Source organism: Pogoniulus pusillus, chromosome 12 (assembly GCF_015220805.1).
Source record: "Pogoniulus pusillus isolate bPogPus1 chromosome 12, bPogPus1.pri, whole genome shotgun sequence".
In the NCBI taxonomy this organism is placed as follows: domain Eukaryota; kingdom Metazoa; phylum Chordata; class Aves; order Piciformes; family Lybiidae; genus Pogoniulus; species Pogoniulus pusillus.
The window spans coordinates 8964456-8989633 of NC_087275.1; the positions used below are offsets into that span (position 1 = coordinate 8964456).

Sequence of the window (25178 nt, forward strand, 5' to 3'; positions counted from 1 at the left end):
GGGCTGGCAATCTTGCGACATCCTGCAATCGTCTGTAGAATAATACATCCACCTTCTCTTCCTGGTTGGGTGGCTTGTAACAGAATCCAACCAGTGTGTCAGTTGTACTGGTCTGCCCTCTGATTTTCACCCAGAGGCACTTCATCTGCTCATCAGTAGCCAGGAAGGGCTTACAGGCAATGGATTTAAGCTTGAGGTGGGTAAATTTAGACCAGATATTATGAAGGAATTCTTCATAATAATGAAGGAAGTGAGGGTTGCAAGACCCTGAACAGGTTGCCTGGGGAGGTTGTGGATGCCCTCTCCCTGGAGGTATTCAAGGCCAGGTTGGATGAGGCCTTGAGTAACCTGGTCTACTAGGTGCCCCTGTCCATGGCAAGGGGGTTGCAACTAGATGACCTTTAAGGTCCCTTCCAAGCCAAACCATTCCATGATATTAAAGAAAAATCATAAAACAAAGGACCATTGAATAGTGAAAGAATTGAACCATTTCCTCAAAAGAACATTCCAACAAATGAGAGTTCTTTGTAATTCAAAGGTTACAAAAACCACCCAACCCAATGAAACCAACATTTTAGCTGTCCCAATCCCACCAACAAGACATTCAGCCTTCAGGCAAATGCTGTGCAAGAATATTCAAGTTCTGCCAGTTAAAACCCACAATATTCCTCACTGTTTTGACCAAAGGCTACAAATTAAGACACAAAGCAACAAATATCTGACCTCTCTTTATCACAGAGCTTCACAAGCTTACTTTGATGCAGAAGTGGACAATTGCTTTCATGCATGGCACCATCTCACATGAGAGCTGGTATATTTCACAGTCTATCAATCTTTGCACAAAGCAACTTCATGTGACAAGATATGTCTAGAGTCCATTAAATCATAAGGTATGTCATCAATACATTGGTCATAATAAACCAATCGAAGTAGACATCAGTATTTTTATTATAACTAGGGGCTGCATCAGGAGAAGTGTGGCCAGCAGGTCAAGAGAGGTGATTCTCCCCCTCTACTGCACTCTGGTGAGACCCTACCTGGACTACAGCATTCTGGAGCCCCTATTACAAGAGGGATGTAGACAGGCTGGAGCATGTCCAGAGAAGGGCCAGGAGGGCTGGAGCCGCTCTCATATTAGGACAGACTGAAAGAGTTGGGGCTGTGCAGGCTGGAGAAGAGGAGGCTCCCGGATGACCTTCTTGTGGCCTTCCAGAATCTGAAGGGGGGCCTACAAAAAAGCTGGGGAGGGACTTTTTAGGCTATCAGGGAGTGACAGGACTAGGGGGAATGGAGCAAAGCTGGAGGTGGGCAGGTTCAGACTGGATGTGAGGAGAAAGTTCTTCAGCATGAGAGTGGTGAGAGCCTGGAATGGGTTGTCCATGGAGGTGGTTGAGGCCACATCCCTGGAGGTGTTTAAGGCCAGGCTGGATGACGCTGTGGCCAGCCTGCTCTAGGGTAGGGTGTCCCTGCCCATAGCAGGTGAGTCAGAACTAGATGATCCTTGTGGTCCCTTCCAACCCTGACTGATTCTATGATATTCCATATTAAGCTATAGATATCTTTATTGCTTGCAAACAAACACATAACATATACAGTTACACATAACTTATATACTGAGCTATACCTAGGCTGAAATTAACAACTTAGAACAATGATTTTATTTTGTTAATCCTTCCCACTATCTGCTGGGCTTTTGCAGCTTCTACTGCAAGGTTAGTTCAACTGCTCAGACTACTTGAAAGATTAACTACAGATACAGATTAAGGTACACTCTGAATCTCTTTGTATATGCGGCCAAATTTTAAAACACTATGGCACAGGCAATTGTTCTGCCTCCTTCCCTTACTGCTTTCATTAGCTATTTATATAATGAAAGAATGTATCTCAATATACTGAATTCTGTCAAACTGAACTTCTTAAAACACACTTCTCACCTCTAAGCATCTCACTGAAATGAGCAAGAAGTGCCAGACAGAAGTACTATTATTTTTAAACAATATTTCTCTAAAAGTTCCAAATACTTGGTTTATATATACTTACACTTGGTTTATATATACTTATGCTTGTCAGAAAGACAGGCATACTGCCAGAGAGTTAGCCAGATCGATCATTGTCTCTATCATTTTGTCAAGGGAAGCATTCTGAAGCACATGTATTGATATTGAGGAGGAAGGGGAACAAGAGCTACTGAAATTCACATTAGATATATATTCTGTCAGCACTCAAACACTTTGCTAGACTGATTTCCTATACTGCTTTTGTCATGTTTACTGGCACTGAGCAAAGCCTCCAAAAATCTCTACAAAGCAAAATCTCTTCCATTACTGGAATGGAAAGACAAAGCCAGTGAGACATACTTCAAAAAAGAGATGCTACTGAAGCTCTATCACTATTATTGCTGATTTTGATATATTTAGAAAGGAGAAAAAGAAGTTAACAATACATTTGAGATGAACATTCATTTTTCTCCTGTGTTTCTCTCACTTTTCTAGGCCAGTAAATACTTACTGAAATTTCTATTCCCATTCTTGATCTTTTTATTCCCCTTTCCCCTCTTGGATCTAGCTTTTTTTTTTTTCCCCTCTCCTTGCAAAAATGGTAATAAGAACTTGGAAAAGTGCTTATAAGCCCTAAACTTAAATTCTGTCTTGAAGACATGGAAGAAAAATCCTTCAAAGTACTGAAAATTTATCTACTTGTCCAAATACTCAGATATTGTTAACAAATATTTTAACAAGGGCATTCATTCTTCCTCAAAATAATTTAAGTAAATATCCTCCAAGTACCTTTAAGATCTCTTAACAATATTTTTATTTGCCATTTAAAGCAAAAACAAATGCAAAAGTAATAAGCAATATCTATTTATAGCTCTCCCAGCCAGTCCTACCAAGAATATACAAAATAGAATCATTGGCTGATTTATTTATTTGGCTTGCAAGCAATTCACACCAAGGCAAGCATGATTATATGCAACTGAACTACAATCTGAAAAGCTTTCTAAACATTCAACATAGAATATCTGGTGGCTTTTTATGATGAAGTCACAGCAACAGTGGATAAGGGAAGGGCAACTGACATCATCTACCTGGACCAGAGTAAGGCTTTTGACTCTGCCCCACATGACATCCTGGTCACCAAACTGGAAAATCATGAGTTTGATGGGTGGACCACTTGCTGGATAAGGAATTGGTTGGACAGTTGCATGCAGATCAATGTTGTGAAACATAGCACAATGTCCACCTGTCCACCCTCAGGGGTCAGTGCTGGGACCAGTGCTGTTAACATCTCTGTCAGCAAGATGGACAGAGGAATCGAGTGCATATTCAGCAAATTTGCAGATGACACCAAGCTGTGTGGCACAGTTGACTTGCTAGAGGGAAGAGATGCTATCCAGAGGGACCTGGACAGGCTGGAGAGGTGGGCCCAGGTCAAACTCATGAGATTCAAGGCCAAGTGTAAGGTCCTGCACCTGGGTCAGCACAATCCCAAGCACAAATCCAGGCTGGGTGGCAAATGGCTGGAGAGCAGCCCTGAGGAAAAGGACCTTGGGGTCTGGGTTGATGAAAAGCTCAACATGAGTTGGCAACGTGCACTTGCAGCCCAGACAGCAGCCATGTGCTGGGCTGCAGCAAGAGAAGTGTGGCCAGCAGGGCAAGGGAGGGAATTCTGCCCGTTTGTTCTCATCAGACTCTACCTGGAACTGTGTGCAGTTCTGGAGCTCCCCACACAAGAAGGACATCAAACTGTAAGAGCGAGTCCAGAGGAGGCCATGAAGATGCTCAGAGGGCTGGAGCACCTCTGCTACAAGGACAGGCTAGAAGAGTTGGGGCTTTTCAGCCTGGAGAAAAGAAGGCTTCAAGGAGACCTTGTAGTGGCCTTCCAGTATCTGAAGGGAGCCTACAGGAAGGCTGGGGAGGACTATTTACAAGGCCTTGTAATGACAGGATGAGGGGTAATGAGTATAAACTGGAAGAGAGGAGATTCTAACTAGATGTTAGGAAAGGGTTCTTTACAGTGAGGGTGGTTAAACACTGAACAGGTTGCCCAAGGAGGTTGTTGATGCTCCCTCCCTGCAAGTGTTCAAGACTAGGTTGGATGAGGTCTTGAGCAACCTGTTCTAGTGGGAAGTGTCCTTGCCTATGGTGCAGGGTTGGATCTGGATAGTCTTTGAGGTCTCTTCCACCCTAAACCATTCTATGTTTCTAATACTAAAGATGCTACATTAACAGGAATACCATAGAAATAACATGGTGTAGCCTCTTATGAAATCTGGCCTATACTTTCTTGATTATATGCATAGTGAAATACAGATCTGAGCCCTTAATGTATGTGCTGAGATTGTCTTAAAAGATACCAAAAGTGCCACTGGTGATAGCGGCAGAGACCAAGCCTTGCATATGGTTCATGACCAATAACTCCTGTATCATTCTTCATGTCTGCTTTTCTCAGCAGGAAGGACAACAGCATTTCTGGGTTAACACTGAAGAATGACTGAGGAAACATCTTCTGCAATTTCAGAGGGAAAAATCCTAGGTCTCAGGACTTGCAGCTTTCATCAACGCAACTGAAAAATCAGTTGTAGCGCAGATGGTATTCAAATTACTCTTAATGTCTATGTGGATCAAGGAGAAAAAACACCATGCAGAAGAACCTCATACCCTTCTCAAACCCACCAGCAGACTAAGATAGAGCCAGTTCCCTGTAATTTAACTTGAAACTCTTACATCTTTATCTTTCCCTGGGGGCAAATTCAGCCCCGACCTGAGCAGACACAAATTCCATTAAATTACACTGGGACTGAATCCAGTACTGCCAGGCCACTCAGTAGCCTCAGAAGTATGGGTGAGCCCTATTTGATTCAAATGGGAATAACAAATCAGTACAAGCTGCTGCACTATTTTTCCAATTACATCATCATTGAATTTCTCTATTATCTGCATGTTGCTGAATTGAGTCAACAAAATATTCTAAATTGGTAATGAGACTCCTAGACATTCATCACTTATTCCTGTTAAAGAATGATACAAAGGCCTGCTCTGTCTACAGGCACAAAATCACAGTTCTCTGTAGTCACACATTCTATTTCCTCATCCACAGGACTCTCACACATGACTTCTTCAGCAATCTTTCTTGAAGGATATAATCATTGCTTTAAGAGTGGTTATAAGGCAAGATTTCATTTAGCATTTAAGGAGAGAATATATTGTCTGTACATTCACCCTGCAATTGATTTCAAGTGAAACCTACTACAACTCTTACTGTTTCAATGACTTATTAATATAGACAATATTGTCTAATAACTTATATCTGTTATAACACCTAGTCACACAAAATCTCTTTTCACTGCACAGGTTTCAAAAGAGCCAATGACATTTAGTTAAGCAGACTTCTAGAACATTTTAAGAGGTGATGGTCAAATGATTCTTGCCACACTACAGAGCTATATCAAAAAAACACAATTTAGAGAGTGAATAAATGGTTTCACAAACTAGAGCAAGAGCAGCATGATTATTAACAACTCTAATTTTAACAAATGTATGCAGCATTAGTACTGGAATTCTGCAGACATGCTTCAATACTGCAGCATATACTGAGGTATGGAGATCATTTGTAAATAACTTCAACATCTTGCATTAAAACTGGCAGCATCACTATGAAGACTTTCTGTCTACTTTCTAATCCCGGAAGAAATAAAACACCAAACCCAAAAACAAAACCAGAAGGTATCAATCATGCAGTTTTAACAGCAGCTGACTGAAGCTATTCACTGAGTTGTGTACTGCTACCACTGGGGCCCCATGAATAAGTCTCAGTCTCCCCTTCTTTTTTTTTCTTTTTTTTTTTGTTCCTCTGAGTGGACTCTTAACAGAACTTTTTTTTGTCCCCCCACCCTCTGAATGGCTTTGAGAGATCAGATGAAAAGAAATACTATTAGAAAAGACACAAGTTTTCAAAGAAAAAGTGGGAACAAAGTGGGTATATTAGAGACAACTTGTGATTCATGGCCTACACTGTGCTTTGCCCCTCTCTTTACCTCAATACACTCCTCAGTTTCACTGCTGGATAAGAGCAAGACAGACTACTCCACCTCTCCTAGCAACCAAAAAAACCACTTGGGGAAAAAAGGCATGTTGTCTGCTGAAAAGGAGAACAGAGAAATTTGGAGTCATACAAAGCCAGACATATGTACTTCTGCATTTCATCCTAAAGTGACCACTTGTGAAAAAAGATTCAGCAAATAATAAATAGTTCTGTTTTACACTCATTCATATTTAATTAAATATGTTTTTCTACTTGTCACACATTTAATTTTCTTTTAGTTCAATGTTCTAACAGTTCTTACTGCTGTTTACAGGTTTGCCATTAGGGACATAAACTTTATTCCTCGCATTTCCTAAAGCTACTTTCTTTCATTATGTGTATAAATGTAATTCTATCTCTACATCAGTAAAAACCTTTGCTTTGTTTTTAAATCTAGATGTGCACAAAACTAAACTGCTAAGAGCAGCTTTAAGACAACAGTACTAAAAGCCAGTTTTACTATAGAATCCCCCTCTATTCCCAAAGCTGAGGTTTTACCACATAGGACTTGATCTTACAAAAGAAACTGGTCTTATTGGGTAAACATCATGTTTCACAGTTTAAGATGATGAATCAAATTGACACAGAAGAAAACTAAACCCACAGAAGTTTGTAATTCAGATACATACATCTAAATAGACACATCACACTGACTAGCTTTAAGTCAAAGCATCGTATGGATTTTAAAATCCTGGTTTGTAACAGATGCAACAGATCAAAGACAAAAATGCAGCCTGCAAAATCTCTATTAGTTATTTGTACCCACTGAAAGTCCTTTGTTTAATAGCTGTTGCTTTGACACAAACCATTTTAGTTAACACACTGAATGTTGCCTACATATCATAAAAGTATACACACAGAAACCCCAGCCAATCTATCACAGGACTTCTGCAGTGCATCAACTTAAAGCCAGCAAAGACCATAGTTCGCTGCATCAAATTACAATTTAGCATTTTCTTGCAACCACTCTGAACAATTCCTGACTCAAACAATTTAACAGAGAAGTTTATTACCTTCCTTGGGAAGTGATGTACAAGCAGCACCGCAATGATTAAACACAAACATATTACATTTAAAACAATCCTGAAGGTATTAGAGATGAGCAGTGCCATGATACGCACAGCAGCAGTGCTTTGCTCCTGTTCTCACTCCCTATGCTGCCTAAACCAGCCACATGCTCTGCAGCCCAGCTCTCCTGCAAGTTCCTCTCCCCACTAATCCTCTGCTTCAGAATGGGGTAGTCCACACCACGACCCTGGAATCAGGGTACTACTCTACTTTTCCAAAGACAGGAAGAACACTGGGAAAATCAGGAGAAAACCATCAGAGTACAGCAGTCCTACTGTACATGAAGAACAACAAGCATCACAAGATCTTGAAAGTCACAAAACACATTTAGCACAAGATTTCACCTCTGAAAAGCGATAGGGAGGATGCACCTACAAATCCTTTTTTTGCAGCCGCCACTACGGAGTGCCTATCACCAGGAGATCAAATCAACTAGAGGAAGGAAATGCAGGTAAAGAAAAAACACTGCTTCCAGGTAGCTCCTAGTTCAACAGCATTGCTATGCCATTTTCATAATAATGATGGGAAAGAAAGGATTGTCCATCCTCTAGTTATATATCCACACACATGCATCTTTTAGGATCCAACATAAACTGTTATAACTGACCACTGCTTTTGCCCGGATTTCTCTCTGCAACTACCTGAAAGGAGGCTTGAGCTGGGAGAGGGTCAGTCTCTTCTCCTAGATGACAAGCAGCAGGACTAGAGGAAATGGTTATAAGCTGCACCAGGGGAGATTTCAACTAAATACTAGGAAATACTTTGTCACTGAAAGAGTTATCAAACACTGAAATGGTCTGCCCATGGAGACACCATCCCTGGAAGTATTCAAGCAGCATGTGGATATGGCATTAGGGGCATGATTTAGTGTTGACCCTTCACTGCTGGATCATGGGTTGGACTGGATGTTCTTCAAGGCTTCTTACCACCAGACATATTCTGTGAATTCTGTGAAGTCATCTAGGCTACAGGACATGTGGACTTTGGAAACTGCACTGAATACCAGCTTGAGAACCTATGATTATGGGGCTCATGCAGCATTAAAATACTTCTCATAACTGTTTCTTAATTCTTGACATTTTCACAGCAGTTAAGACGTACCTCTGGTACCCTGGCATGAACAGTTCCTTCACTCACTACGACTGAGAAACAACTTGACTGATTTTAGTTACCTCACATAAGAGGTTAATTTTTTCTCCACTCAGCTTCTCTTGCAATCAATGGCAAGTGATTAATAGAAGTGAACTACAAGATATACTGCATTTTACAACTTGCTACTGGCCATTTATTTCTTACATATTTGTTCATCTGCATTTACAACAAGGGCATTACAGAGATACTCTTCTTGCCTTGTCATACTACACTGAACCCATATAGTCAATGCATAAATTCAAACTGAAAAACAGTATGCTGCAGCAGACATTGTGGTATAATCACCTATGTAAACTCTAATGAGTAAAACTGTACTTAAACACATCAACACCCTCATCCATCCTACCAGTCTGTTTCGATACATCAGACCAAACAGACTGTTCTCCCAATTAATCCGCGGGGAAAAAACTGACAGAAAATAAAAGTAAATTATAACAAAGCCTACAATAGTTCAGTGTCAGGCCACTGTTCTTCCCTATAACCAGACTGAAGAATTCTGCTGGAACTGAAGGAGTATAATGAAGACACATTGATGAGAAGGGTAATTCTGCCAGCAAATACTACATCTTAAGGTTGCTCCTAATCAATAAACACCTGAAAACAATAAAGAATTAATTTGAAAAGGCTTTGTACTCTTCCAGCCATCGCTCCCAAAAGTAGTACAGCTGAATGAGTATCTTTGCAACCAGAACAAATACTAGCATAAAAAAGTTTGCAACAGAATCTGGACGCACACAGCCTCAATAGGTTGCAAACCATACACTGAAATCACCAGAAGACTGGTGGCCTTCCATTTTCAGCAAACCAAAGATACATCATTGCCTGGTAGAAATTGGATGAAAAGCATGTAACTTTGTCATTAAGCAAAAAAAAATTGTGTAGCTTTTTGACTGACACGGTTTTGCAGTACAACTAAGCTCAAAGAGGAATTAAGCACAAGGGCAGATGTTTTGCACAAGCTACTTCTGACAGAAGATTGTCTGAATTAATATCTTCACATCACATTTGTCCTTAATATGAAGAAGGACCTCAATTAGGCTTGGCCACTAGAGCACAGCAGTTCAATACAGGTTTCAGTGCGTTATTACATGAGCACTACTCACTAATTTGTCTATTGTTCTTAGGTATCTATTAGTGAAGGTTATTATTTTAATAACATTAAGAGCACATCTGGGATCTCTTTTATGCAGTAAAACCAAGATAAGCTGTAGAGATGGAATTTAAGAGTAATCTCTTACTTGAACTTTTATCTTGGGAAAAAATAGAAGTAAGCTTTCTGCTTAGCAAGGGATGTTCTGCACCATTAAAGAGAGCACTAGAGGAATAAGTAAGGAGTAAGCAGGACTGAGTATCAATATGCAGTGGTACCCTGTAGTATTTGGAAGATGTCTCCATGAAATCCAGTATTAACAAACAAACCTCACTTTTGGATATGATTACATTACTTGAATTAAGATGCAAGCCCTTAGTTTAAGTCAAGACATCACCACCTGCTTTCAAGGTCTTTCACACAAAGGACTCAATAGTAAAATCATTACAGATTTCAGTGGTGCAGAATTGGTTCTCCAATTAAGCAGGCGTTGGGTTTTTTTTTACTACAATAACAAAAAGGAGGTTTACAGTTGATTAACAGACATTTTTCTGAGGAAAGGATCTGAGGTGAGGTCAAAACCAATAATTCTGTCCAATCTTATAGACTGGTCAGCCTCACCTCCATCTCTGAAAAGCTCACGATGCTGTCCTCAGGCATATCAAGGACAGTGAGGCCGTTAGAAGCAGCTGACCTGGTTTTACAAAGGGGAAGTCCTGTTTGACCAATTGGTTAGCCTCTTACGAGGACATAACCAGGTGGTAGATAGATGATGGTAGAGCAGTGGATGTGCTTTATCTTGATTTCACAGGATCACAGGATGTTAGGGGTTGGAAGGGACCCAAGGAGGTCATTGAGTCCAACCCCCCTGCCAGAGCAGGACCACACAATCTAACATAGATAACAGAGGAACACATCCAGACAGGCCTTGAAAGTCTCCAGGGAAGGAGACTCCACAACCTCTCTGGGGAGTCTATTCCAGTGCTCTGTGACCCTTACAGTAAAGAAGTTCACCCTCGTGTTGAGACAGAACCTCTTTTGCTGCAACTTACACCCACTGTCCTATCACGGGGAGCAAGTGAAAAGAGCCTGTCGTGTCCCCACCCCCTTCCTGGCCAGTCTTCAGATACTTACATTTATCCAATTCCCTCTAAGTCTTCTCTTCTCCAGGCTAAAACACCCCAGGTCCCTCAGCCTCTCCTCGTAAGCCATGCCCTCCAGTCCCCTAATCATCCTCATAGCCTCTGTCCAGCAGATCCCTATCCCTCTTATACTGGGGTACTATAAAAATGTAAATGTGAGAAAGTTTGGGTAACGATAGATGTTCTGTAAAAGTTCAGCAGTTACATATAAGAAACAACTGTTCAGTCAGAACCAAAAAACAACACATCTATTCGTTTGGCAAGAGTAAATACTTGCTTTCCTCTGCACACAAGAGTCTTCAATAGACATGTAGAGAAGTGCACCAGTAACCTAACCTCTTGGCAAGAAAAAGCAGTAATATGATTAGTAAGTATCCTCCACAAGGTTGGTATAAGAGGTGGTGAGTCAGATGGCAGCCACAGTAAGACCAACCTATGCCATGCCAGCCGAGAAAACAAACAAAACCTGACAGTGCTGTTTCTCTTAGGTGGCTGAAACAGAACGCACAGAAGAACCTGTTAGCAATCTATTTAGCAAAGATCAATATTTGAATAGCAATTCAAGGGTAGCAAATGGCTAAAAACCCATTGCATACCCTTGAGTAATTTCCACTAAATGGTTCATCAGCAGATAGAGCACGTCTCAAATTTAGCGCTGTAAGCCTGCATAGCATCGCTATAGAAAAGCAACTGCTGGAAACCAAGTTGACTGGCCAGACTCAGCCAAAGCCTCCACTTCCTCTCAGTGAATTCTTTGGCACACCTTGATGCTTTTTATGCATCCTTAAATCCTTGTCTACTTCTAGAGTTACGTATCTTTAGTCTGTATTGCTAAAACTTCTTTTCTTTGAGCAAGATCAATCTCATCTGTTCAGAAAGTTCCTAATAAAGATTATTTTAGCCAAGGCAACTCACAAAGAACTGTAAGAATCCCTAATTCTGACTTTTCTGAAAGAATTGCAGGGTATCAGACCTTCTGCAGAACACCAAATTAGCAAAGCAACAAAAATTACCCCCATTGTTTTTTCAATCGTATCCATTTCCAGAAATGTAATTACACGATTTTCTCATTGCCTGCCTTCTACACAGAAATATATGTTGTTGCAACAACAGCTTAACAGACAGGAAATGAAAGCAAAATAGGAGGACTAACTCAGCAAAATGTTTTATCATGGGCTAAGTTCATCCTTGCTCAGCAAAGTTTTAAAACGTATGATAAACTTGGAACACACTTACATTCTTACCAATGTCAGCGAGATCCTGGATAAAAGATGGAAACACACTTAAATGCCCTACAGAAATGGGCCCTGCAGGAGAACAAGCTAAAGAAACCAAAAATGCACACTCTCCATTTGACTATTTCACTCTCAATGCACACATTCCACAGAAGCAAAGGTTATCCATCAACGGCAAAACTCACATGATGGATCAAGACCCTGTCAGCTTAAATACTCCCTGAAACAACATACTGTAGCTTTATATGTAAGCCATGTTCTCTGAGAGGCAATGGAGACCTGCACAAGGCCATGGATGTGTAGCTCACTGGTATGAATAATTAATATTAAAAAATGATAAAAAGCAAATCACAATGCTTAAGCCACCTCACCATTTGAGGGACATACTTTTAAGATAACAAGTGACAGAGATAAAATGTTGCTTTTACAGATATATTCTCATACAATCTTCAGCATCATCAAACATTCAAGGGCATCACACTTGGCAGTCTTCAAGGGACAATGGTTCAAGGCCAGCCTTGACATATAAAGGTATTTTTATTGAAAGCTGTACAAGTCCTACCAGGACAGAGGTTGGCCCACTAAAACCAGTGCCTGTGGCAACAACCACACACCTGTGCTCACGGAACTTTAGACTTTTTCTGTTAGTATTTCTTCTACCAAACTTTACTAATCATTAGAAGAAAGCCAACCAGAAAAAACCCACATAGCAATGAGAGAAAAGCTAATGGAACACCGTATTAAAAAAAAATACATCTGTTTTAACTCCAATAGCCATTGTTTTACTTCACAGTACAGACTCCACCTAGCAGTGTACTTTCTTTGGATGATTTTTTTTGTGTGTGTATGACTCTTTTTTCCAAGAACAGGAACCAAGATTGATAGCTAAAGAAAATTACAGTTATTCCCTGAATTAATTGCAAGAATATAGGCAAGGGATTAAAAAAGTATGCATATCTTTCCTGCCATTTTTGTGGAACTTTGCAATTTTCACATGTCCTAAAACCATGGACAGAGGAAAAAAAAACAGCAAACTTTAAAACAAAAAAAAACACCATTTTGATGTACACCATTATGCACTGCAATGTCATTTTTTGAAGCACTAAACAAAACTACTGTCACAGAGGAAAAAACAGCTAACTTGCCTCAAACGCTACTGTGTCTGTCTGAAACTGATGCCAGAGGGGGGAAAAAACCAAAAACAACCAACCAAAAAAACCCAACACAAACAAAAACAACACAAAAAAAACCCCAAACAAACCCAAAACACAACACAGGAACAACCCCTCCCCCCAAAAAAACTCAAAGTTTTGTTTTTACAACAGCAACAAAAACCTCACATCAAAACCCTCTAAACCAAAACTACACTGGCAAACAACTTTAAAACATGAAAACAACGAAAAGTAGCCTAAGACCTACTTAGTAAGTGGTCTAGGACTGCTTATCTCCCCTACATTCAACCACTACAAGTAGTGCTCTATAAAGCCTTGCATCTTTTGATACACATCTTTTCAAAGCAACTGGTGGTATATGTCACCCTGTTCATGATAATCACTATGCTTCTAAAGAGAGGAAAGGACTGAGTGCCAAGCTTGCATGCCAATATTTCTTCAAAGCTACTTGGTGATGATGTACTATCCACGAGACTTTCTATTTATTTCTATAAAAGAGCTGTTAATCTAGTGAAATGTGACAGTCTCTGCAGTATCTTCCCACAAAAAAGGGAGGATCCCAGCTATTCTGGGCAGCTTCTTGGCATTTTTTCTAAGGGTCCTGCTCCAAATTAGCTGTATGCTTCACCTGCACACACACCCACCACCCTCACCCTATTAAGTCTAAACCAGAACAAAGGTTCAACTTGTGTTCCACATGACAAAAGTAGAATAAATTATGTCATGCTCCTGTTGTTCAAGCAAGCTGGTTAATTGCATTCGTTTCATATATCTCCAAACAGCCCGGTACATTAATTACATTCTGTAACACCAAGCGCCTCTGATTCACTTTGTCACTTCCACTGAGCACTTTAATTGTATTCCTTCTAGCTCTGTGCAGTTTTAAACAATTACTAACAGTTACAATTCTACAGTTTCATGTCTTCAGTCTGCATACAAAGATGTCTCCAATAATGGTGGTCTTAAGGTTTAAAATACGTTATAGTAGAAAAAAAAATAAAGCTTACAAAAAAAAATTGCCCAGAAACCTATTACCACGCTGACAGAAAATGTTCTAATAAATCCCTTCATAGTGAAAATTTTCTTATCTATAGATCAAATTGAACAAACTATGTAGCATATTACAGCAACCAACATAAAACTGTGTTGGAATCAGTCTCCTTATCATCTATTTCTCCTCCTTTCTTTCTGGGAGGTGGGGGAAGATGAGAGGCAGAGATGAAATACCCAAAGCAGACTGTGACTGCAAACAATAAACCTGGAGTCCTGGCTTCAGGACTAATACAGTAAATGCTGTAAGCAGTAGCTTCCCTGTTCAAAGTTTGCTTTAACACACAGGTAAAACCATGCCGAGTCCCAGATATTAACTTCACCTAATGTTTAAAAGGCTGTTTAGAGTCGCAAATACTAAATACGAGGAGGAACGTCTACCACTTGGTCCCAGAACACACTCATGCAGAACTGTAAGCTGCTACCGATGCTTGCTTCTTAGTTGCATGCTTGAACTACTGTAATGCATCCAACGTCTATACTGCAGCACAGCGCCAACCCCTACTTTGAAAGACAATTTACCCTTACACTGAAGTTCTCGCCCTTCTAAAGCGTACTTCCTCAAGATGCTAATTTATACTTTCCCATCCATTACTTCAACTCGAAAACCACTAGAGGTGAGGAGAGCAGACCCAAAGGGTGGAGTGCTGAGGAGTAGGGGGAACCCACCCTTTCCCCCAAACGTCGCAACGCTTCACACCACTCTCTCCGGAGAGCCTGTCGTGAGGGGCTGAGGCAGAAGATGACGGGAAGCCTCTCCCGCCCCACCCACCCGCGAGCGGAGCCCCGGTGAGGCCCTCCCGCCCCGCACCTGCCCGGCCCGGCGGGGGTGGTGCTATACTGCCCGCACTCGCCAGCGCCGAAGAGGGGAGGCGTTCAGGGACTCCGGTGATTCCCAGCCCGCCTCACCTGGGGCCGCGGCAGAGCTAAGCCATTTATTTCATCAGCTGCCTCTCCCGGTGGAAAGTTTAACAATAGAAGGAGGCAAAATACTATTAGCTGCAACAGTTCTTCGCCTCTCTCTGCCTCTCCCCCGCCTTTGAAATAAAAGATTTATCACAGTAGTTTCTACGCTTTCCGTGCTACCTCAAGCTGACATACTTTCATTCATAAGCTAGTTTTCCATTAAGTTAGTAGACGGGAAGGACTGCTTATTAGAAACATACACTGGTCCTGTCTCCCCCAAACCCCCAGCCTCCCTGCCCCGAAACACGTTTTTATACTAGAAGCAAAGTTAAAGCTCTGCAATGCCAACGCTTTTAATGCCGTCCATGTGCCGTTCCAAATCAGATTCAGATGAAGGAGATTTCTGCACAGAAGTGACATATTTCAAAATACGCGGACTTACCATAGACTTGAAAAAATGCAAATCCAAAGAGCAGGAGTGGCGTCAGCAGACCCATTTTGACATATTAAAAGCAAACTCGATCGCTTGCGAGACCAATTCCACCGAGATTTTTTAAAAAAATAAAAAAGTATCCAAAGCCAGTAAGAGGTAGGTCCAAAAGTTTTCCGTTTCCTAGCAGCTACTTAAAGTGGAAAGGGAAGTCCTGAAATCAAAAGCTGCAAACTGGAAGGTTTGGAATGCGACACTTTTAGATCCATACAGATTAGAGCAGCAAGCGAGCTCCGAAGGCTTCTGCTTTGCACACGCGCTCCTTTCTAAATTCTCATCAATCCAGCCCAAGCAGAGGAATTATTCAAGTGTGCCTAAGATTCCCTTTAGGATCCATAGCAATCCAAAAGCAAGCTCTTTCTTCGGAAGACAAGGAGAGGCTCTGAGTAAGGACGTGAATCCTTGAAAGTGCTCCACAAACTTCCCGGCACTTTGCAGGAAAACCATTGGCTTGGTTTGGCTATTTTGCTTTCCTCTCGCCCTCCCCCTACCCCTTTCTCTCCCTTTCTCTCCCAAATCAGTTAAAGCTGCAGTTTCTCACTTAACTTCCATAATAGGAACGCTTAAGCACTGTGCTACAGGAGGTGAACGACTTGCTCAGCATCCCCTCAAAATTAAACTCTGCTCCCTACACTTCAAACCTCACTGAAAAAAGAGAGCGGAAACTAGCAGTAACTCCAGCAATGTGCCGCGGCGGGCGGGAGCTGCTACGGGCTGCTGCCGTGCAGTTCTGGCGGCAGCGGGCTGCGTGTGGAAAGGGATGCGGGGGCCTCCCGCGGTTGCAGCTCTCCCGGGCGGCCCCGGCAGCCCGGCGTCCGCTGTTCCACGCCGCTCCGCTCTCCTCCTCTCTCCCCACCCGCCGCCTCCGCCTCCTGCCGCCGCGGACACACCGGCTGGCAAAGAGAGGGAGGAGAATAAGCGCGGCTCCCGAGGCTGCCTAAGGAAGGGAGGCTGCGGGGTGTGGACTAAACCACTGTGCTCCACACCCACGCGTCCTTCTCCTCCCGGGGTAGGGAGATGAGGACTGCGATATAAAACAACCACAGAACTGGAAATCAGGCTTGCTGCAGGCAGTGCCTTCCCACACCACCTACCCCCCCACCTCTCCTCTACACTTTGGTATAGGTAGAATTTACATGATTTCTCCTCACCGCTTCCCATTTAATGGGCAGCTAATTTTTCGGTAAGTGATTTCATGGAACTGTTCTCTAATTATTCATTCCCTCTCCACAGACACACACACACACACGCTTGGGAGTGAGACCCTTGAAAGGATTTTCTCCAGAGATTTTTCTGATCTGCTCTGTGTAAAAAGACGAAAAGGTGGCAAATAAAATAAAATGGATCACGCATGACCTGCAAGGTCTGCAGGACCGGCGCGTTTGTTTGCTGAGCCGAAAAACAGGCACCAGCAACCTCCCTCCCTGCCCGCGTCTCCAGCGCCCTTCCCTGCCCTCCCCCAGGCCCCACGGTTGCCGCGCAGATGCCGTCAGCGGGGAAGTTTCGCGGAAGCGAGTGCGATCCCCGGAGACACGTAGAGAAGGCGGTGAGAAAGGGAGATGAGAGAAGGGACCACGGCACCCCCAAAGGGTGAACAGCCGCTCTGCCTACATGCACCACAGAGGCTCTACAACAGCCGAGTAAACCTCAAACCACCAAAAAAAAAAAATTAAAAAAAAAACCCACACAAAAGCCCCAAAAAAACCCAAAAGCCAACAACCAAACACCAAAAAAAAAAACCCCAAACAAACAAAAAAAAAGAACCCAAACCGAAGGACGGAGCAAGGTGAACTAAACCGGCATTTAAAAGTGATCGGTGTCGGTAGGGAGCAGAGGACGGTCACGGAGAGACACACCGAGTAGCGGGCGGGCGGGCGGCGTCCCCGTGGCGGCAGCCGAGCGGCCGTTGCGGCCGCGTGCCGCCTCCGCCGCGGCGCCGCACGGTGAAGCTCGAGCGCCCCCCACTGGCCGGCCGCGAGCAGCAGCCGGCGCCTCGCGCCTTTTGTTGCCGCGCGTCCCTCCGCGCGCGGCGGCAGGGGCGGCCGCTCGGCGCCAGGCGCCCGCCCCCGCGGGCAGCGGTGAGCTGCGGTGAGCTGCGGTGAGCTGCGGTGAGCTGCGGTGAGCTGCGGCGAGCTGCGGCGAGCTGCGGCGGGCGTTCGGTGCGGCCGGCAGGCCGAAAAGGGCGGGCTCCGTGACCAGGCTGGCTGGAGTGCCGGCGCTGCTGAAGGGCGCGGAGCTGCTTCGGCAGGCGTTACGCCTTTTTTTTTCTCTTCTCCATCAGAGAACGTGAAACGAGTACTGTCGTACAAAACGTGGCCCGTGGAACCTGCTCAAACGCGTATTTAGTGTGCTTTTTGCTCTTCGGAGTGACGCTGAGAACTGAGAGCGGGAATCTTTGCAACACAATGAAGCTCGGTACACATTAACAAGTGAATAAAATGGAGGGAATCATAGAACCAAACCAAACAAAGAGAAAAGAAGAGCAAAATAAATAGCCCCCAAATGAAATCCAGAGTACTGTAACACAGGTTCAACAAGTTGCAGCTCAGAAGCACAGGAGAGGTCACAGGTCAGTCACAGGCCTATGAGCAGACTTGGCTTGGAACAGCTCTGCATCCCATTTTATCCTAGTCCAGATACTAGAATAAAAGCTAGTAGGCTTGCCTCTCCAGTGCTCACCTGTAAGCACAACCAACAAGACAGATTCTCTTTGCTTGATTAGCAAAATCTATACAGAGGAACTGAATGCGCCAACTATTTGCCTGGCTACGAGCAATCTGGCACCTGATGAAATGCCCGTGTGAGCAGGATGAGGAAAAGACCTGGCAGCATTGGTGCACATAGAGCTTCGGTTCAAGGAGTATTGTTAAAGTGGAACTTGAGAACAGGGAAATGGCACAGTAAGGTCATCCTGATTCCTATTGGGGTCAGTCATCAACGAGGCAGGACTAATTTGGTAAAACAGCAGTAAGATCACACATATGTTCATTGTACACGTAAAGGTTTTGTTGCTCCACCAGCCTGGTATTTCACATCTTTGATTCCTGGACACATATCTGCAATAAAATATATATTTAGTATACAAAAGCTCAGATTCAGTGTTTAAGGTATGAGGTTTTTAAGCCTGGCCCTCTTTTCAGGTGAGCAACACTTTTCTTTTAAACCAACATTGCCATTTCTAGTGTTACAAACTTACATAATATAATCTATTTCCTGGCTGCCATAAACCCCTCTTTGTTATCTTCTTAAAGGGAAGAGCTTGAGTTGGATCATGTAGAATTTATTCTGGATACTAGGGCCAGTCATTCAGGGAACTGCTGAAAATGAATAGAGATCTTTAATATCCAGAAACATGCACATAATGTGATGGTCATAAAATGTAAATGTAGGCAACTTATTTAAGTAGTGAAATTAGGAAACTGATCTTTCTAGACTCTGGAGCAGAGCAAAAGGCACATCCAGAGTGTGATGGTTTGGATGTTCCCTGCCCTCCCCACACTTTGGAAATCACCCAGACTAGACTCAGCTGGCTCTGGAAATTGAATGAAGCTTATATTTACAGCTTAGCACAATAAACAAGCAGATATTTACAGTATATACAGTTATAGATAGAAATAGACAAGGGAAAAGGTAATACAGAAACACAACAGCCCTTCCGGAAACCTGAGTCCCCAGGAGGGGCTTCTGACCGCCCTTCCACCTTCTCCCTCTACCCCTCTCAACCTTACCCCAGTTTCAAGGAAGAATGGAGGTTCAGCCAGAGGGACAGGAAGCAAAATGGATTAATTAGAAAAAAAAATGTCAGAGAGGCTAGAGAGAGAGAGATGCAGCTCAGAGCTCCCCAGCAGGAGAAGTAGGACTCCCTTATCTATGTCTGGATTTTTGTTTTTATACATCTCAGCAAGCCTGTGAGGGAAGCAGACATCACCACTGTTTTCCTTCCACAGCCTGTAATCTAGTTCTTCTCACCAAAGCATTCTACCTAGCTTCAAACCAGCACACAGGGGATAATTCAGAGCATGTAGTGTTATGCAGCCTCATAAAAAACAGAAGAAAAAGGGAGATAGAGGGTGGAAATACCACCATGAGCAAGGACTTTCCCAGAGAACATTCTTATGTCTTCCTCTGTGATATTCTCTTCTAAGTAACTGGGTTCTGATGTAACCCAGCTGTTGAATACATGATGAGAGAGCAGAATTTATAGTTTTGAATCTTTACAAATGTTGAAGTGTGATTATTATTCCCGTTGCAGTCAATAGGGCCTTCCATGGGAAGATTGGACACTTAAGAGGTGAATCAGGAACTCAGTCCAGGAAAGGAAGACATGTTGCTAGAAACACTGTAAGTACAGTGGCTATGGGTATCTCACAAAGGCCCCTGAAAATTGTTTTTAATACTGTCCTTGGCTACCACAATCTTGACCAATCTATTTTCCTAGAATATTTTTTGTAGATTAACGAAAAAAAGAAAGAAAAAATAAAAGAGGTGGGTGCCAAAAGCATGTGTTTCTTTCTCTGCCTCACAGGTATCTCTTATTTCCTGCACAGAAGATCACCTTCTGCTTCAACATTAAAAATTCCTTCTCTTCTCCAGGTGAAATAGCCCCAACTGTTTCAGCCTGTCCTCACACAGGAAATGTTCTAGATGTCTGATCATCTCCATGGCCCTCTTCTGAACCTGCTCCAACAGTTTGATGTCCTTCTTGTATTGGAAGCCCCAGGACTGGGGCAGTACTCTAGGTGGGGTCTCACAAGAGCAGAGTAGAGGGGCAGAGTCACTTCCCTCACCGTCCTGGTCACACTTCTCTTGATGCAGCCCAGAATACAGTTGACCTGGACAGCAAGAATACATTGCCAGCTCATGCTGAATTGTATAGACTTGCATACACTTACATGGAACAGGTACGAGCAGTACAGAGGTACAGAGATATGGGAAAAGGAAGCAACAGACACCAGGTGCAATGTGGGACAGTTCTAGTTAGACTTTTTTATTGCTATTATTATGAGGGCAAACAGGGGCCCAGAGGGTTGTGAAGTCACTGTCACTGGAGATACTCAAAATTTGATGGGATGATGTCCTAGATATTGTAGGTGAACCTCCTTTGAACTGGACTAGATGATGTCCAGAGGTTTCTTCTGGACAATATTGGCAGAGGCCTATGGGATGAGATTTAACAAGGCCAAGTGCAGGGTTCTGCACTTTGGCCACAACAACCCCAAGCAGCGCTATAGGCTGGGGACAGAGTGGCTGGAGAGCAGCCAGGCAGAGAGGGACCTGGGGGTACTAATAGTAGGCTGAAGATGAGCCAGCAGTGTGCCCAGGTGGCCAAGAGAGCCAATGGCATCCTGGCCTGGATCAGGAACAGTGTGGCCAGCAGGACGAGGGAGGTTATTCTTCCCCTGTACTCAGCACTGCTCAGGCCACACCTTGAGTACTGTGTCCAGTTCTGGGCCCCTCAATTCAAGAGAGATGTCCAGAGAAGGGCAACAAAGCTAGTGAAGGGCCTGGAACACAAAGCCTATGAGGAGAGGCTGAGGGAGCTAGGGTTGTTTAGCCTGGAGAAGAGGAGGCTCAAGGGTGATCTTATTACAGTCTACAACTACCTGAAAGGGCATTGTAGCCAGGTGGGGGGTGGCCACTTCTCCCAGGCAACCAGCAACAGAACAAGGGCACACAGTCCCAAGTTGTGGTGGGGTAGGTATAGGCTGGATGTTAGGAGGAAGTTCTTCACAGAGAGAGTGATTGGCATTGGAATGGGCTGCCCAGGGAGGTGGTGGAGGCACCGTCCCTGGAGGTCTTCAAGAAAAGCCTGGCTGAGGCACTTAGTGCCATGGTCTAGTTGATTGGATAGGGCTGGGTGATAGGTTGGCCTGGATGATCTTGGAGGTCTCTTCCAACCTGGTTCATTCTATGATTCTATGATTCCATGAAAGGTTCCATGCTTCTACAACTGTCAATACCGTCAAAGTTCTGAGAGCGTAAGTGTGCTTCGACACTTTCTTAGTAGAGAATTATCTATGTGCTGGTTTAAGGCTACTTGGGATATTTCAATGAGAGAAATCAGGTCACTGGTTGTGAAAAGAAAATAATGGTGATGTCTATATCGCCGAGTGGGATAAAAAGTCAAAATATAAACAATGTGGGCACTCTTCTTCTGGGACACTGTCCCGTTCACTTCTCTCTGTCTGGACTCTGTGTCACTTGATCTAATCACCTTTTCTTCTAACCCTTGCCCGCTCTGACCCCTCACCACTAATTTCAGCAATTAACATGTAAGCTACTGGTTTCAGTTTTGTTTATGTGTGGATTCTGAGATAAAAAGGGAATTGGAAAGAGAGAAGGGTCAGTGGGGGGAGGTTAGCCTTGAGCCCATCTGGGCAGTCTGCTTTGACTGAGAGGGATTCAGGAATTCTGTGTTACTTTTCACTTGTATATAATTGTAAATACTTCTATATATTGTGTATATACGATAGTAAATTGTACAATGCTGTAAACATAACTTCATCTTGCTTCCAAAACCATTTGAGTTAGTCTGGGTAACTTCAAGGAGTGGGGGAGAGGTTCCTAACCCATTACAATCTACTAAAGTGTTCTGTAGAACTCCTGCTATTGAGTAAAATTGCTCTCACAAGCTACAAATGAAGGGATTGCTTGACTTTCCTCATATTTAAGCCATTCCAGTTGTGATATTAGGAGCCTTTGTTGAGTAACCCCTGAACAGGGAATATTACAGGACTAGAAGAGCAATGCTTTCTCTCTTGTGATTGGAAAAGATTCCTTTTGCAACTGCAGTGTCTAAAATTAAGAGCTTTTCTGCCAGTTGCAGTAGGTTGCACATCAAGCTTATGCTGTCTCCACATTGTAGACTGTAGCATGAGTTCATTATTTACAACAGGGCACACTGCATCCCTTCCAGTCATTCCACAGACTATGTCTCTCTAGCTTTCTTCCAGTCAGGAATTTCCTCTTATGCTGCAGTATTTTCATCATATCAGTATGTCTGAATAATAGAATAATATAACTGTTAAATCTAGAAGGGACCAGCTGCTCACCTAGAGCTTGCATTCCTATGACTGTTGCTAAATCACTACCATTAAACCATGGCCTTAAGCACTACTTTCATGCATCTTTTAAATACATCCAGGGATGGTGACTCCACCACCTCTCTGGGCAGTCTGCTGCAATGCTTGATAACCCTTTCTGTGAAAAATCTATTCCTAGTGTCCAACCTCAACCTGGAACAACTTGAGGCCATTTTTTCTGATCCTGTCACTTGTTGCAAACCTAATTGTAAGGGTTGCAAATGTCCTTGTCTGTTATATCAGGAATTTACGTTCCCTCTCTTATATCCACTGCTCTGTGTAAGTTATATGCATTTCTTTGTCTAATGAAAGAAAAGTCTAGTTAATACGATGAAGGCACCAATTATGGAATAAAGTGCTAATCTATGTAGATAAGGACATCAAAGACATATTCTATAAACTACAAACAAAAAGAGACTCAAAGGGTAATTTCACTTATTCCTTTGATAATGTAGTGTGCTATACAGACATCTCTTTTTATTAAAAATTAACAAAAATGCTCTCTGTCCCAACTTACAAAAAATAAAAACATTCCTTAAGTGACATATTTATTTTAAAAGTTTAAATTTGCAAGAGCATAAGGTAGTCATTTTGTCATTAATTTAAAAAAAAGAGTACTTAAAGTGAAAAAGAAAATAAAAATCTTACCCTAGCTACTCAAGAGATGCAAAGGAGAAATTCTCACTAGAAAAGTGTGTATTTCCTCACAGTGAGAGCAAATGGATTCATGTGAAGATAAGTATAGCTGCTGCACCTTGACTTCCAAAGATCAGAACATCAAACTACACAACAACACAACATTTACAACTGTACACAACAACACACAATTAAGTCTTAAGAGGAACACCATATTCCTACATAATTATAAATAACACCTTGTGCTCTCTTGCTAAATGATATATGTCACATTTTCCATCACAAGTGCATATTGACAGCCAACTACATTAGCCAACAATATTTACACTTTAATTACAGCTTTTTAAAATGGAAATAAGTAAATAGATATGTACATAAGTTGTTAATGGAGCAGAAATTCAGACAAGGAGATCCATATGTAAATGACCAGTATGTAGATAGCTGTTTGCAGGTGAGCAAGTATTCTTTACAATAGAAAGTATTTAATGATGTTCAAAACAAGTTTTACCATGTCATTTACATGTCAATTCAATTGAAAATTGTAACAGACACATACAGTATTGGATTTATTTTCATCTTAAATGGCTTTTGAATTAAGATGGATTTTATAGTTACTGTTTTACAGAAGCAGCCAGACCTACTGAATTCCCTTTGTTATCTCTGGCTTCTAAAGTGTCAATGACACAGCTAGGTAATTGCTGAACATGGCTTCTGCTGTACTACAGTCCTCAATTGTAATCACATATTAGTTGAACTTAGGACCTGATGTGGTATCACAGAACTTCTGATTTATGAAGATGTCAGCTCCTGAGAATCTGGTCCATCACTATGGTGGCAACCCTAACAGGATTAGAGGCTCTCGCGTGTTTCTACCAGTGGGTTGTAATGCTCTCATCAAGCTATGATTCTTTTTTGCAATATGGTGCTGTCAACACTCTTCTCATCAGTTATACATATCAGTGGATTATTAACAATATTTGTCAGACTTCTGTATTCTTTTTGTCCCAGAACAGCCTTGCCTCACTTCAGCAATAGAATTACAGTTTGCATTGTCTCAAGAAATGCTTTTCGATTAGAATTGATGTTTCAGTCGTATGATTTTTTTCACTGCTGATATAATTTAGCTTTCTATCTACATTTTTATATGAGTACATGACTTTCTTTTTTTAAAAGGCAGCAGAAACACAGAGAGTTTCCACAGCAGAGTTCCATCTAATGCCTCTCTCATGCATGGCAGATGAGAAGAGCGGTGAAGACTAATGTGACTTTAAAAAGTAAATTGAAAAGAAACATGCAAGAGGAAAAACTGACTTCTCTGTAAAAAGTATGCATTTAATCAAATGGCAAATAAATAAGTACACCTGTAAACACCAGGTATGATGTATAATCATTAGAGGAGCTATTATATTCTGAATATTTTGCAGTTAGAGCTATTATAGGACTTCATTGCTTAAAATGTATACAAAATGACCAAACTTTACCAGGAAAATATGTGGGAATGTTTTTGCTCTATGATACATTTTCTGTTATAGTGGCAACAGCTGTACCAGTACATGGTTCTTTTAAAAAGAATAAAACTGGGCAAGTAAAGGAACTGGCCTGGAACACAGAAATTGAAGTCAATGACTCAATTTAACTCTGGTCTCTGAAATTAAATGCAAAATGGTAACTGCTTCAAAGCTGTGCGCTGCCACAGCAAGGAAGATTCTTTCACATTTAAAGCACACTACCAACACATGAGAATATCCCTTAATTTTTTGGTTGTTTGGTTTGGGGAGTTTTTGTTTGTTTTTTCCTTCTTGTTTTACGGCTTGCAATATTGGGGAATGATGGTGGAATTTAGCATGTTTCAATCTAAGTCATAGGTTCAAATCTTGCCCACGCTGATGGTGTGCAAAAGTTATTACGTGATTCCCAGCTTAAATTAGTTTAGAGACAGCTTTCTGTAGATAGGAGAAATGCATTGTAAGCTTATCTTACAGAGACGATCAGCAGTAGTTCAGCTTTCTAGGACAACCTTGAAAAGAATAGGATATTTTGCACTGCCATGGCCCAGAAGGTACTCATCTTGAGA

The 25178-nt window shown here is 42.3% G+C and overlaps 1 protein-coding gene across 14 annotated transcripts in view; it reads right to left on the minus strand.

The window, feature by feature from the left end:
* The window catches only part of ROBO2 (roundabout guidance receptor 2), a 1176697-nt gene that overhangs the window by 486237 nt on the left and 665282 nt on the right, over window positions 1-25178 (minus strand). Inside the window, exon 1 of one of the 14 annotated variants that reach the window (XM_064152301.1) lies at window positions 15339-16033. The exons of the other annotated variants lie outside the window; for them this stretch is intronic. Coding sequence (XP_064008371.1) covers window positions 15339-15393 — 55 coding nt within the window. The 5' untranslated portion in view covers window positions 15394-16033. Of the gene's footprint in view, window positions 1-15338; window positions 16034-25178 lie in introns of those variants that run through there. 14 annotated transcript variants of the gene reach the window in all.